This window comes from Chiroxiphia lanceolata, chromosome 4 (assembly GCF_009829145.1).
Source record: "Chiroxiphia lanceolata isolate bChiLan1 chromosome 4, bChiLan1.pri, whole genome shotgun sequence".
NCBI classification, from domain to species: domain Eukaryota; kingdom Metazoa; phylum Chordata; class Aves; order Passeriformes; family Pipridae; genus Chiroxiphia; species Chiroxiphia lanceolata.
Genome location: NC_045640.1, coordinates 13,972,533 through 13,986,707, shown reverse-complemented (window position 1 = coordinate 13,986,707; position 14,175 = coordinate 13,972,533). Strand labels below are relative to the sequence as shown.

Here is a 14,175-nt window from a genome sequence, read left to right as displayed (position 1 = left end):
CATGCTGTAACATGGCAGAAAATACACAGGATATAAGAAGTTACACTAGGTCACATTTTAGAACAACTAATTAACACTGATATTTTTTCTTTTTTTCTTCTCCATCACATTTTCACTATCTCAAATAAGGATTTTCCTGTATTTGCTGTGCAGTTCCTTATATCATATTTAGAACCATAAGAAACAGTATTTCCCATCAGTATTCGTAAGTATGAACAGTATTCATAAGTATTTCCCATCTACACTTTAATGGATTTTACAACAAGCTAAAAATCTTGGGAACTGGAAAAAACATCATCAAGAAAAATAAAGTGTATTCTTACAATAAGCTACTCTCACTTACTGTGTCTTTACACAAAACTCTAAAAAACAAAGAAAGGAGATATCCAATTCATATACGTGAAACAGAGTCAGTATGCAGACTACAGCGACGTAGAATTATTTAATCAATGAACACCTCATATCCATTACTGATTTCTTCACTCTTAAAATAAAAATCACTTAACCATCTTTATACATAATTCGTCCTCTGAAATTTGTGAGGAAGAAATCAGACAAAAAAACCCCCAACATTAAAAAGTGGTTGCTTATTTCACAGCAACAAACTTCTGTGGTAGATTAAGCAGCCTGTGAAGTCTAATATGGCTATTTTATTTTAGAATAACAACTTTAGAATGTTGTTCCCTACACGTTCTTTTATTCTTAAAAACGAAGAGAGAACATTCATCCGTTCGCAGTCCAAGGTCAGACTGATCAGAGTCACAGGTCACTGGAGCAGGAGTCTGGGATCTGAAAAACCACTGTTCAATTCCTTGCTTTGGTATGAAGCAGTGTCCCACATGTAAAAAGGAATTCCTGATCCATCCTTACGCGTTAACTCCTGCATTACTTGTTGAGTACTGTATGTATTTTGAAATACATGCACTTGACTTAAGATACTTCAAGTGATGCATAATCTACCAAATAAAGGATCAGCTGAATCACACCTCAAATAATGTGTGCTACTTGTGGCACTGTATCTTACTTTGCTTCTTCATAATATCCATGCAGAAATCAGACACTTTTTTTTCTTCTGATCATGTACCCTAACAAAATAAGATTAAAGGATTTCTCACCACAAAGTAGATTTTTCAGACTTTAGATCATCTGTGTAGCTCTTTCTATTACAAAAAAAAAAACCAACAAAAAACCAGAACAACAAAGCAACCTCCCACCACTATCACATTTCATAAAAAGGTTGACATCAGAATTGGACACAACATTTTGTCATTTTAGTAGTGCTATACACTTTTCCTTTAATTTATAATTCCCTCTATGCTTTGTTAAACTTACATCTTTTAAAAACTTCAGTTCTCTTTTTTGGTATTGACTTCTATGTGCAATATTTCCTAAGAGTCAAAGAGGTCGAATTATGCCCTATCACATTCACAACCAGAATCAGTAACTACCCTGCTGACACATGCAAAGGTAACGTTAAGCTCAAGAATCTTTGCATACATTTAATAATTTTCTATATGGATGAATGAGCCATGCCTCAATTTAAGCCCTCATAAAGCAATGTCTTCCCATGAATATCACAGCAGAAACCACAGTATGCATCACGCTGGCCAGCTGAGTCGACCCAAAGAAAATAATATATAACAAAGACAGTTGAAGAAAGTAGAATTTTAAATTAATCAAAAATTTGTAGCTGTCACACGAAAACTAGCATGCAACAAGGTTCTGAAAGAATATCTCAGGAACACACACATCTGTTTAATATTACAAGCCAACTGTCAACATCCTAAGTGAAGTTTTAATTTAATATTTTTTTCTTTCTTGATGTTTTACCTTTAGTCAATGCCTTGTGAGAGTATCGGCTTTCTATAAGAAACTGTTAAATATAAAGAAATGTTATTGTAGCATGTTTATAAAATCATAGTTCGAGAACTTTTTATTTTTCTAAGGCCTGACCACAACTTAATTATCTGCAGGACATTCCAAGCTCACAATTGCAAGCTCCAGTTCCCAAGCAATTTTGAACAATATCTACTGTACAGGACATACTAGCACTGCAAATACCACAACATGGTAGTGTTTCCATAAGTCAACATTAGAGCCTTCAGACATAGGTTTTATTTTCAATAAATATTTGTTTCTCTACTAATCATTAAATGGTTTTCATCACCATTACATGTTTGTCTTTCACATGTCAGCTTGATATCACTGTTTCTTTTTAAATAGTGCACTGGTAATAAAAAAGATAGATACATTGTATAACATGCCTTCCATTACACATAGAGTGTCCTAAGAGTAAGCACTATGTTCTTCTACAGCTCACACAATGTTTTCCTTCCTTTTCAGGAAAGAGTAAGAGCTGGGAAAAAAACTCTGGAGGCCTTACTTCCCCCCCCCATTAAAAAATAAAAAATTCACTGAATGATCACATTAGAATTTAATGAGGACATCAGAATAATACTTCATATTAGAGGTCTAATAAATTTAGGAGTAAAACCAAGACCCCTTCTCTTATTTTCAACCATAAACCAACATAATATTTAAGAGCTTCCAGATATCCTCACAGAACCTCCACCAGCATTCACTTGAAACTCATTTCACACTTCCTACCCAGCTGAGACATGGAGAGGTGGGAAGCACCAGCAAGTTGCATCCTGTACTGCAGAAATGAAATACTCAGTTTAGAATCAGTGAGATTACATCCACATTCAAAACCGTTTAAAAGTCAACCAAAAAAAGGAAATATCCAAAAGGAAATGTCAAGCAATCCATTAATAATGGAAAAGCAAAGACTGAAAGGAATCTGGATTACATTTAATTGTATCTGGGTTTTGTTTTGTTTGTTTTTCAAATGCTGGACAATACCTCTGGAAATGGAATAGATGTAAATTTGAGTAGATGAAACACATCTGCTCTTCTACAGCTCTCACCACCCTCTATCAAAAGGGAAGGCAGAGTCAGAATGAAAAGATAAAAAGGGACAACAAACACCTGATCACTATAAAATGTCACTTTTGGCAGACAGAAAGCTTTGACACGCCACCACAAAGTCAGGAAACTTACATTTTCAAGAAAGTGTCCATCATTTAACATTCTATACAATTATATCACAGTAATATTTTCAACAGTAAAGAACAGTTTCCTTAAATTGCTGGAAATGATTCATACCTCCAATTTTCACCCTTTAATTGCTCTCACTGCTGAAGCTATTGTGCCAGGTTTTATTATTTCCAGTCTGAAAAATATTTTCAAGTGTAGTTGGACTGAAGTTTCAAAGACAGAGCACATAATTACCTAATCTTTCACTGAAAAATTATATCATTTTGTCCACAGTGAAACACAGAAAAACTTAATCCACTCATTACCAAAAATCACAAGTAATCAGCTCAGCATTACAGCAAGAACTAACCCTGATGACCAAAACCAGCCTCAATTAACAAAAACACAGATGTGAGTACTATTCATTGAAAGTAATGATAACTAACTGATTTTTGTGAGAAGTTGTAAAACCTTTATGTTTTTAAATAGCTGTTCCCTCAGATTAGAATTAAACTTTTTTTTGCTGATCACATATGTGAAACATAATTAACATCCTAAATAACAGCATCTACTCATTTTATTTGAATACACTTCAGAGTTCAAAGCAACTTGATTCAGAATGATTCAAAATTAATAAAAAATGGTTTGATAATTGTCAGAGAGAAGAAAACTCCTCAGTTCAAGTCTCAATTTAGCAGAAGATAAAAGAAGTTACTTTTCAAATGTCCAAGAACATCCCTCCCTTTGCAAGTGAAGAAGCAGGACAAACTACACACACAGAAAATGAGAACAGCAGGATGGTGAGAAGAGTCAAGCTAAGTCCTTCTCTCAGCTGCTATCCACCAAACTTGTTCTATTTTAAAAAAGCAGAGGAGGAGGATAATTAGAACTTTAAAGTAACTAACTTCCAGGGAAATCAGCTTTATTTTGGCCTCACTGCTAATACCTGGGGAAATAAACCCCAACAGTTAAATCTCTTAACAAATCACACTGATATTCTTTTGAGTATGTTTATTTTTATGTTCATTTCTGTCTCAAGCAAGAGATTATATTTCAACATACATAAATACAGAGCCCAAAGATTGTAGCAATGTCAGCGTATCAAAATACTAAAAATAATGAGCTCCTCTTGCTCCAAAATCTTTGATAAAGAACTCAGAGAAACAGTAAAAAGCCTAAATGTATCAATTAAATTCACTAACCTGAAAATATTTTCAGCTTCGTTCTTCCTTCTTCCATTTCCCATCCTTTCTTTCCTATTTAGATGTATTACATCATAACCTCCATATCATTTCCTGATATTCATTCTTTTTATTTTTTATTTTTAACCCATATTTCTACCTCTAATCTTAGACTGTCTCTTCTCCATCATACATCCTTCCATTTACTTCCAGCTATGCCTGTTCACTTTCTATTGTCTTTCTTTTCCACTGTATCTCTCTGCCTTTCAGACCCCTCGAGCTCCACCATCCTGCCCCCAGCCCACCTTTCTCCTTCAGAGGTCATCCTAATGTATATTCATATGCTCCACAAACTTCCACAAACGTTACCCTTATCTGTGGTAGGATGACAAAGCAAGAACTCACAAGAAGTGTTGGCTTAATGAGCAACCACAGTCAGGAAGGAGTTCAGTGACCAGCGACATGATACAACAATTCCTCCAACAACCCCAAGCAAGGAAAGAACCTTCCACAACCAGCCTGGAAGGAGGTAAGGTGAGGACAAAGACAACATCCTCAAAATGGGAACTGCAGCCTTAGATGCTTTTGGACGACTCAGCACCACATGGGGTCCAGTTAGTCAAAACAAAATTAACAGGCAACTAAGGAAAGTTGTCTCCCAAGCCAACTTTCAATCCCGCTGTTCTGTTATATTCAGAAAATAATTCCCAGGGAGTTAAGAATGTACTTTAAAACAAACAAACAAAGCTGAGGGTGGGGAGGGGAAGGACACAATGACAGACGTTTGCACAGACATCTCCCAAAATGCAAGAGTTCGTAACTTTTCCCTCAAGGCCAATCTATACTGTCTCCATTGTTTCTAACGTGAGTTTTGCTAAAACCAGAAGCATTACATGGAGAACATTAGTGATTTGGCATTTAATCCTAATGCATTGAACAAGGTCAGCATTTCATTCTTCTCCAGAAGTATTTTCAAAAAAATCTTTACTCTGCTATTTCCTTAACCAGCTTTTTATGTGTTTCTCCTCTACTAATTAAAATAACCAACTTCTTTCCCTTCCATCTCTCAGACTAAACTTTTTCTCTAACAAGGATGAAGGAAACGAGAAGTAAAAACAATGCTCATAATTAAAAACTAACATTAACCATAATTTGCACAGGGAATGAGATAAATCTGAAATATTAGACAGCAATACACTGTAACTCCCTATTTGAAAAATCATAATTCAAAATTATATTTTCTGCCTACAACTTGGGGGAGGGAAACCCATGTGCATGTAAATGAGTACAAAATGCAGCATCACCGGTGAACTTTGGGGAAAAGAGTGACTGTTCATAACTATATATGGAGAAGTCAGAATTAATCCTAATGACCTCAGCTGTGGGCCCAATTTATTAGAACTTACCTCTCATTAAAAGTTAAGAAGTGAACTGAAATATCACTCGCTGTCCAAAATTTGGCACAGTCATTAATTTCTAATAAAGACTATAATTGGCTACACCACAAGCAGTATATATTTCCCCTGTATCCAAATATTCTCTCATGGGAGTTATTCTTATGTAATCATTAGAGTCAAAACGATCGTATAAACTAACCTTATTAAATCAGGTTACAATTTTTTAGTTTGAGTATAAAACCAAAACCATTAAAGCAACAATTTTAACCATTTTTGGCCATTTCCCTCATAGCACTGGTTAGTATCAGCTATTCAATCACAACAGAAGCAGTTCACTACATAACCACAGTCTTTGATGCTCTGCCTGCATTCTGCCACAGACTTTAATGGTACCACTCTTGGATATGGAAGTTTTAAGGATTAAGTCCCTTTCCGGTCTGTCCTAGACCCGGCAAATCCATGTCCCATCCTATAAAAGTTAACATAATAAACTGGCTATTTCTATATTTTGGATATTTCTCAGTCTTTTGAAAAGCTCAGATATAATGTGATTCGTTCTGGAGTCACCAACCTGAACTTGACTCAGAACCAGCAGCATAATAATTACTGTATATTCCAATAAAACATTTAATACTTGGCATTTCTATTTTTATATACCTTTTACTTTTAGAACAGAGATGGTGTTACTCCCTGCATCAGTATACTAGTCTGCCAAGAACTGAAGTTACCATATATCCAAAAATAGTAGGCAGTGGAAAAGCCTGTGGACCTCCCAGTCTGCAAGTCTACTCTTTTTCTTATTATATTAAAATTGTATTAAGCACAAGGAATCCTCTGTTTGAAATCTAGATCTCTGGATTTCATCTACTAATATTTTTAAAATTTTTTTTGTTTGTAAATCCCTAGAAATTTTCCAGTGAGGGTGCAGACTTGTCTTTCTCTGTTAATACTGCATATGTTACACAATCTTGGTGGCTGAATTTTATTCTTAGTGCTTCTTCAAGCAATCCCAAATAGTCTGAAAGGGATCAGAAAGTATATATGTTTAAAAACACTGAGTTTTAATTGTGCTATGTCAACAATTATATCATGCTATTCAAGGTGGTCCTCTATAGTCAATTTGAGGGACCAGCTACTGGTTTGGGGCATTTTTGGGCTTTATTAAATGAAGTGACAGTGGCAATGATGAAGCCATTGTAAACTCCATATACAAACACTCCAACCTTTTTTCTCCTATGGGAATGCTCTAAATAACAAACTGTGCAAAAATGTGCAGGAAGACCCCATGTTTGGGACCGAGGACAAAACATCAGCTCTCCATCTCTTCTAACAGCACTGCTCTTTTGAATTATCCCATGGGCTGCATTCCAAACGATGGAATATGCTGAATTTTGCAGGTATGTATGAAAAGCTGTTTTACCCAGAGAATGTAAAATTAAAAAAAAAAAAAAAAGCTACCAGTACCCTCTGGGTAGCCAAAGCAGCATACAAAAGTCAGGTAACCTTGAAATTAAAAGGTTTGCTTAAAATTTATATTCAATGCCATTTGTTCTGGCTTTCACGAGAACTAGTTTTGGAGACAAGTTTTATGTGAGGATTTTTCCTCCTCATTACACATTTGTACAGAGCAGCTGAACATATTTTTTATGTGAATATTGGCCTATCATACCAATTTTTTTTGAAGAATCAGTTAATTATCCTACAGAATCCATACACAGAGCTTATATGAATAACAGATGTTGCAGCCTCATGAATCTGGCATCCTTATGTGTTCAACAGCTTCAAACATGGACATTTGATCATTCTGAAATTTTGCATTTAAAGACTTAGAAACATTTAACCTTTCAATTTTTCCAATCTCAAGGATATGTTTTCAGATATGCCTGGTATTGCTTTTGAATTCATGCTACAACACTTCATTTTTTAGCTTTTTGCAAAATCTTAAAGAAGAAGAGAACCTCCCATAGCAAATCAGGAGATTTTATTCATGGCTGCAATCAAGCCTGCCATGAAATTCTACTTGACCATTTTTTTATATTTATTTCTGTTAATAGGCTGTATGACCCTTGATTCCATTTCTCCAACACATATTGAACAGTGAGCAGTGATAAAAAGTTCTCTTTCCTTCAATATTTTCAAATACCTAAGCAGCATATGACACAGATGATATTTCCAATAGCTCATACTTGCCATAAAAAAAAACCAGGAAAGGCTTAAACAGTCAGATTTCCTAATATTGTCCTAAAACAGAAACTCAAACGCCAAACACCTTCCAAAACTGACAATCTTTTAAAATATCCAAAATATCAGATTTAAGACATTGTAAAACTGTGAACTAGTCTCACAAACTCAGCCTCTGCGCTGCTTATGTTTGTCACTGAGCACTTACTGCAAGCCTGTTTTTTTTTTCTTAAATACTTCTGCTCTAATCAGTAAAATTCTTCAGTCATTTAGCTTAATCCCAAATCTGACACCATATCAAGGAACAAATATATTGGGTCTGTGTGGCAAGGTTTTGGTAGCAGGGGGGCTATGGGGTGGCTTCTGTGAGAAGCTGCCTGAAGCTCCCCCCCATGTCTGACAGAGCAAACACCAACCAGCTCCAAGATGGACCTGTCACTGGCCAAGGCCAAGCCCAGCAGCAAAAGTGGTTGTGCCTCTGGGATAAGAGTTAAGAAGGGGGTGCAAATGTGTTGCTGCACAACAGTAACTGCAGCTGGAGAGAGGAGGGAGAATATACGAGAGGAACAACTGTGCAGACACCAAGTTCAAGTGCAGAAGCAGAGGCACTGAAGCAGAGATGTCCCTGTAGCCCAGACCATGGTGAGGCAGGTGCCCCCCTGCAGCCCATGACGGTCTGTGGTGGAACAGAGATCCACCTGCAGCCCCTGGAGGAACCCCCACTGGAGCAACTGGAGGTGCCCAAAGGCAGCTGTGACCCCATGGGAAGTTCAAGCAGTCTCCTGGCAGGACCTGTGACCCCATGGAGAGAGGAGCGAGCCCACACTGGAGCAGGTGTGCTGGCAGGACTTGTGACACCACAGGGGATCCACGCAGGACCAGCCTGTTCCTGAAAGACTGCACCCTATGGGAGGGACCCCATGCTGGAACAAGGAAAGAGAGTGAGGAGTCCTCCCCTGTGGAGGAAGGCACAGCAGAGACACTGTGCAATGACCTGACTGCAGCCCCCATTCCCAGTCCCCCTGTGCCGCTGGTGAGGAGGAGGCAGAGAATTAGTGAAGAAGGGAGAGGTGGGGGAAAGGTGTTACTAAGATTTTGGTTTATTTCTCAATATCCTATTCTGATTTGACTGGTAACAAATTAAATTCATTTCCCCAATTTGAGTCGATTTTATCCATGACAGTAACTACCGAGGGGTCTCTCCCTGTCCTTATGGCCCATGAGCCTTTTGTTCTATTTTCTCTCCCCTGTCCAGATGAGGAGGGCAGTGATAGAGTAGCTTTGGTGGGCACCTGGCATCCAGTCAGGATGAACCTGCCACAGCTACATATGCCTGTACAAGTATGATGGAATACAAACTTAAATATCCCTGTATACTGCACTTAAAATAGCCATGTAACTGTAAAGTCTAAGAGAAAAAAATGCTGCTTTTCTTTTAATTCATCAAAAAGCACTAACATACGCATAATGAATTCTAACAATCTTTTATAAATTGCAAGCAGTGGAAAGTATGTCACTGTAACTGGAGCTTTCCTCTAGGGAATCCCTCTAGAATCATTTCTTACCTGGTCCTAGTCAATATGCAACTGGTGAAGAGATGGAGACATGCCAGAAACACTCACCATACATAAAGCGTAAGTCATCTTTCATTACATATCAGATAACCCAATGGTTGTACAATGCAGCTGACAGACCAAAAAAACCCAAACCAAACAAACAGTGATGGGTCAATGCTAGGGCAAAGAAATCCTTTCAACAAGTTCACAGCCATAACATTAATCTTCGATTTATATGGATCAGTTTTGTCACAGATTAACAACATCACCAGCAACATCAGTATCCGCAACCAACATTACCATGGTTATAGATGACCTCGTAACATCCTTGTGTTAACAACTTAGTCTCAAATACAAAAACCTTCATCAGCTCCCTACAGACTGCAGCAATACAGTATACTTGAGCATAAAACAGTCAGCTTCAAAAAAATAATACAGAATGTTGAAGTATTTTCTTGTGACTAACACAGAATAACAAGAGCACACAGATATCCTTTCATCTCTATACCAGCTTCCCCACACCATATCTATTCAAGTCAAAACTCTTATATTCTACATTCTCTATGCCTACATCAATCCACCAAAAAAATCACATTAAGTTTGAGAATGTAAACCAGGACTTTATAACTCTATCTCCCAAGTGCAATGAAACTTCACCATAAGTACAGGTGCCCGCTCTGTAGGATTACTGCTACAATTTTGCCAGCTTCTTCCTCTAATGCTAAGCACTTTCAATCTTCCTTTTTAAACATCACTTAAGACTGTACACAATGAAAACAAAAAACAAACAAAAAACCCAAAAAAATCTCCACAGTTCTCAAATCCTAGAGCAAGACTTGTAGTCCTTCAGGGGCAGAAAGAAGAAAAAGAATATATGACATACAATAGAACTACATCACTTAATACAGTTCAGCCAAGTGTTCAAACACATTAATAACATGACACAAAACCTCCATGGGATGGACTACAAAGGAGATTTCTGATACTACAGCTAAGCAGCCACCCAGTCTCACACTCCACCTGTGCTGCCAGGGCTGGCTGATGCTTCTGGAGCTTGGAGCACAAGTGGCATCAGTACGGCTCTACCTGCAAGATGCTATGCAAACCCACCCAGAATATAATGTTGAAAGGAGAAATTCTGTGTGTGGACTCCGTGTATTTCACTATTTCCATATTTGCAGGTCGAACGGAGAACTTCCACTATGGACTTTGGCTTGTCCAGTTTGGAGAAAAGATGGCTGAGGAGCAACCTCATTGCTTTCTATAGTTTCCTGGGGAGGGGACCTGAAGAAGGAGGTGCCGGCCTTTTCTCTCCGGTATCCAGGGATAGGACGAGTGGGAATGGTTCAAAGCTATGCTGGGGGAGGTTTAGGCTGGACATTAGGAAGCATTTCTTTACTGAGAGGGTGGTCAAACACCAGAACAGGCTTCCCAGAGAGGTGGTCCATGCCCCACACCCCAAGTTGCACAATCTTGGTCAAAGCAGCTAAGTTTTTAATTGCAAGGCTAAACAAAGTATTTGAAAGAGGGTGTGGCACATACATAATCAAACTGAACTGTATTTTGCTGAAACAAGCAGTTAAAATCATAATTTATTTTATTATAAAGCTTATCCTTCTAGCTGTAGTTTCAACGCTTTATTCACACATTTAGACGGTGGTCTGTAGTCTGGCATGTTGCTGGCTCACTGTCACAAAGGTACAGGTGTTACAGAGCAAGGCCAATCCATCTCCTCCTTCTCCATGATCAGCATGTCAAGAGATATCACATTCACACATGCTTCAGCAACACATTTTTAGCTTTCACTTCTTCTCCAAAGTCATCATTTATATAAGTACCATTAATTAAACCCATTTTACCCCTCAAGAGCTTCAGCTCATCCCTGCTGCCATTCGCTGTTTACTTTACTTGAAGCTCTTGCAATTAATCAAGATACTTTTATCCACATCTTTGTCCTTCTTTCTGTTGTCTGGACAATGCACAGAGGAAACTCAGAAAGGGTAAGGAGTTCAGAGACAAGACTGGGGTCTCCAGGAAACAGTAACTGTGACTAAGGAAAAACCAAAAGACTAAGGCAGGAGGAAAAGGACATGGCTCTAGCACACCATCACAGCACAGGACTATGGTGGGACAGTGAGAAAATGAGGGTAAGGTGAGGCCTAAGTATGAACAGAACTTTAAGGAAGAAAATCAAAACTGGAAGAAAGCAAAAGCAAGGGAGCCCTGGTCATAGAAAGGGAAGAGGGAGCAAAGACTAGGAGGGTGTAAAAGGTGGACATGAATCTAGTTTGAGGCTGTAAGTTATTTGAAATACAGACTGAAACTGAGAAGAAGGAATGGAAGTGCAGACAAAAATAACACTGGTGGCAATTGGGCAGAAGGTAAAAGCTTCAGAGGGAACAACAGAAATCTGTGGATATAACAGTATCTTGAGTAGAACATAAAAACCTCAGATTTCCTCAGGCTTCCTCTGCTACCACAAATAACTGTGAAACACTTCATTAATACATCCAAACACCATCTACTGCTAAACTCTTAGGGGGTAACAACCTGCCCTCAGCACCAACCCAAGTGCAGATTTAAAAGTTTCAGCTTTGTTGATGAAGATTGAAATTGAGAAGTCTGCTCTGTTCTGCCTTGGGTAAGACTGAAGAAGCCTGTTCTCTCTAACACTGCCTTTAGTTAAAATCAGAAAAAATGCAGTGGGGGGGGAGGAGGTAGATCTCATGGACAAAGATCACAAATGTAATTTTTTTGGACAGGTCTGATTGCTGCAGATAGATCCCTCCTAGCAACTCACAGCTGACAAGTCATATCATTTTTTTGTAATGATAAATAATTATATGTTCATTTAACAGGTACTCAACTTGACACCTCTGCTTAGGCCTCAAAGCAGTCACTGAGCCACTAAACTCAAGTGTTATAAAACACATCAGTTTTTATGTACTCTCTCTCACAATTGGGAAACATACAAAGAGCACAGAAATATGACATTAATATCTATGCTTGAAAACTAAATCATCCCTAAGTCGGAAAGTGACAGAACAAGATAACTTGTGCATTCTTCATTTAGTCCTAAACTTGCATATGCATTCTGTAAGCCTGTATTGTCAGAGACTGTATTAAGCAGCCTTTTTCTCTTAGTTTTGAAAGTACAGTCCAGTGCCTTATTAAATATATGTTATTGAAACTCTGCCTTTGACTCAGTATGCAGGAAAACAATCTGTGACAAAACTGTTCTTACAGAACGACTGTGGACTGAGTTACTAATGCCAGTCAGCTTTCAGGTCTGTAATTCCTTAACTTTACAGTGCTTGTCTTTTCAAGTCTTAAAACGTTCCGATTACCTCTGTACATTTAATTTGCCTAGGACTGGCATTTTACAGCCATACCGTGTGGCAGGGGAGGCAACCAAAGTAAAGGCAGCAAGTAGGAAAAGGAATTACAAACGCTGACGAACACAAGTGCTGGGGGAGCGCTCTCTTACGTGGCAACTGGCGTGAGGGAACACCCGTGCACGCCGGCACGGCCGAAGGGACGGTGGTTCTGCACCACGGAACCGCAGCCCCGGCAGGAGGGGCCGCGGCCCGGAGAGCCCCGGGGCCGCCCCGGAGGAGCCTGGAGGCGACAGCCGGGCTCGGAGCCGTCCCCGGCCGCCACAGCCGCGCCGGCCCGCGGCTCTCCCAGCCCACACCCGTGTGGGAAAGCGCTGCCCCGGGGCTCTCTGCGGGCGGCTCCGGGGCCTGCTCGCTTTCCCCGGGTCCCGCCGGACGCTCTGGGGCGGTGGTGAGGGGCGGGCAGCCCGCCCTCCCGCCAAGGGCCTCACTCACCACTTCCCGGGCGCGGCCGGTGAAGTCGCTCTTGGAGCGGGTGGCTCCCCGCTTGAGCAGCTCGTCCCTGGCGCTGTCCCCCGCCGCCACCCCCAGCGCCTTGTTGCGGGTCTTGACGGTCTTCACGCTGGCCTTGAAGAGCAGCGTGATGTCCACCGCCATGGCGCCCGCCGGTGCCGCCGCACGCCCGTCCCCGCGCAACGCGGCCCCGCGCGGCGCGTTCCGCCCTGCGCGGCGGGGCGGGAGGGGGCGGGCAGGCTCCCGCTTCCACCGGGAAGCGCTCGGGAGCGGCTCGTGCCCGCGGGAACCGGCGACGCGAGTGCGGACACGGGGGGGGCTGCCGCCTCCTCCGATCTAATAGCGGCTTTGCGGGGAATCAGAGTTATATTGCAGCAAAACTCGGGCGTGTAGGCCGCCCCGCTGCGGTGCCGTGGCAGGTGTCGCCAGTGGTGCTGTTACCCGCGGTGTCCCAGGCTCGGCAGCTTGGTCGTGGAAAGACAGGTTAGTTAGAGTCGATTAATACACGTTAGCAGATCTGCACTGGGTCGGGAGTTGGCGCTGGTGTGAGACTCCCCTAGGAAATGGCCACACGTGCGATCAGACAGTGATTGTTTCTCTGTGGTGACCGGTGACAGGACACGAGGGAAGGGCCTGAAGCTGTGTCAGGGGAGGTTTAGGTTGGATAGTAGAAAACGGTTTTTCATCCAAAGGGTGATTTGGCACTGGAACAGGCTCCCCAGGGAAGTGATCACAGCACCAAGCCTGGCAGAGTTCAAGGAGCACCTGGACGATACTCCGGGCACATGGTGTGACTCTTGGGAATGGTCCTGTGCAGGGCCAGGAGTTGGACACGACAATCCTTGTAGGTCCCTTCCAACTCAGCATATTCTGTGACTCTGTCTCTGTCTAAGCTTTTGACCCAATAACTAGTGGTGGTGTTTTTAGAGAGAGAGAGAGAGAGAGATATGTATGTATATGTAAGTGTGTATATGTA

The 14,175-nt window shown here is 40.6% G+C and overlaps 1 protein-coding gene across 1 annotated transcript in view; it reads right to left on the bottom strand.

Moving 5' to 3' along the window:
- The window catches only part of STX18 (syntaxin 18), a 63,074-nt gene extending 49,696 nt beyond the window's left edge, over window positions 1-13,378 (bottom strand). Inside the window, exon 1 of the mRNA XM_032684666.1 lies at window positions 13,182-13,378. Coding sequence (XP_032540557.1) covers window positions 13,182-13,343 — 162 coding nt within the window. The 5' untranslated portion in view covers window positions 13,344-13,378. The remainder of the gene's footprint in view (window positions 1-13,181) is intronic.
- Between the last annotated feature and the right edge of the window lie 797 nt (window positions 13,379-14,175).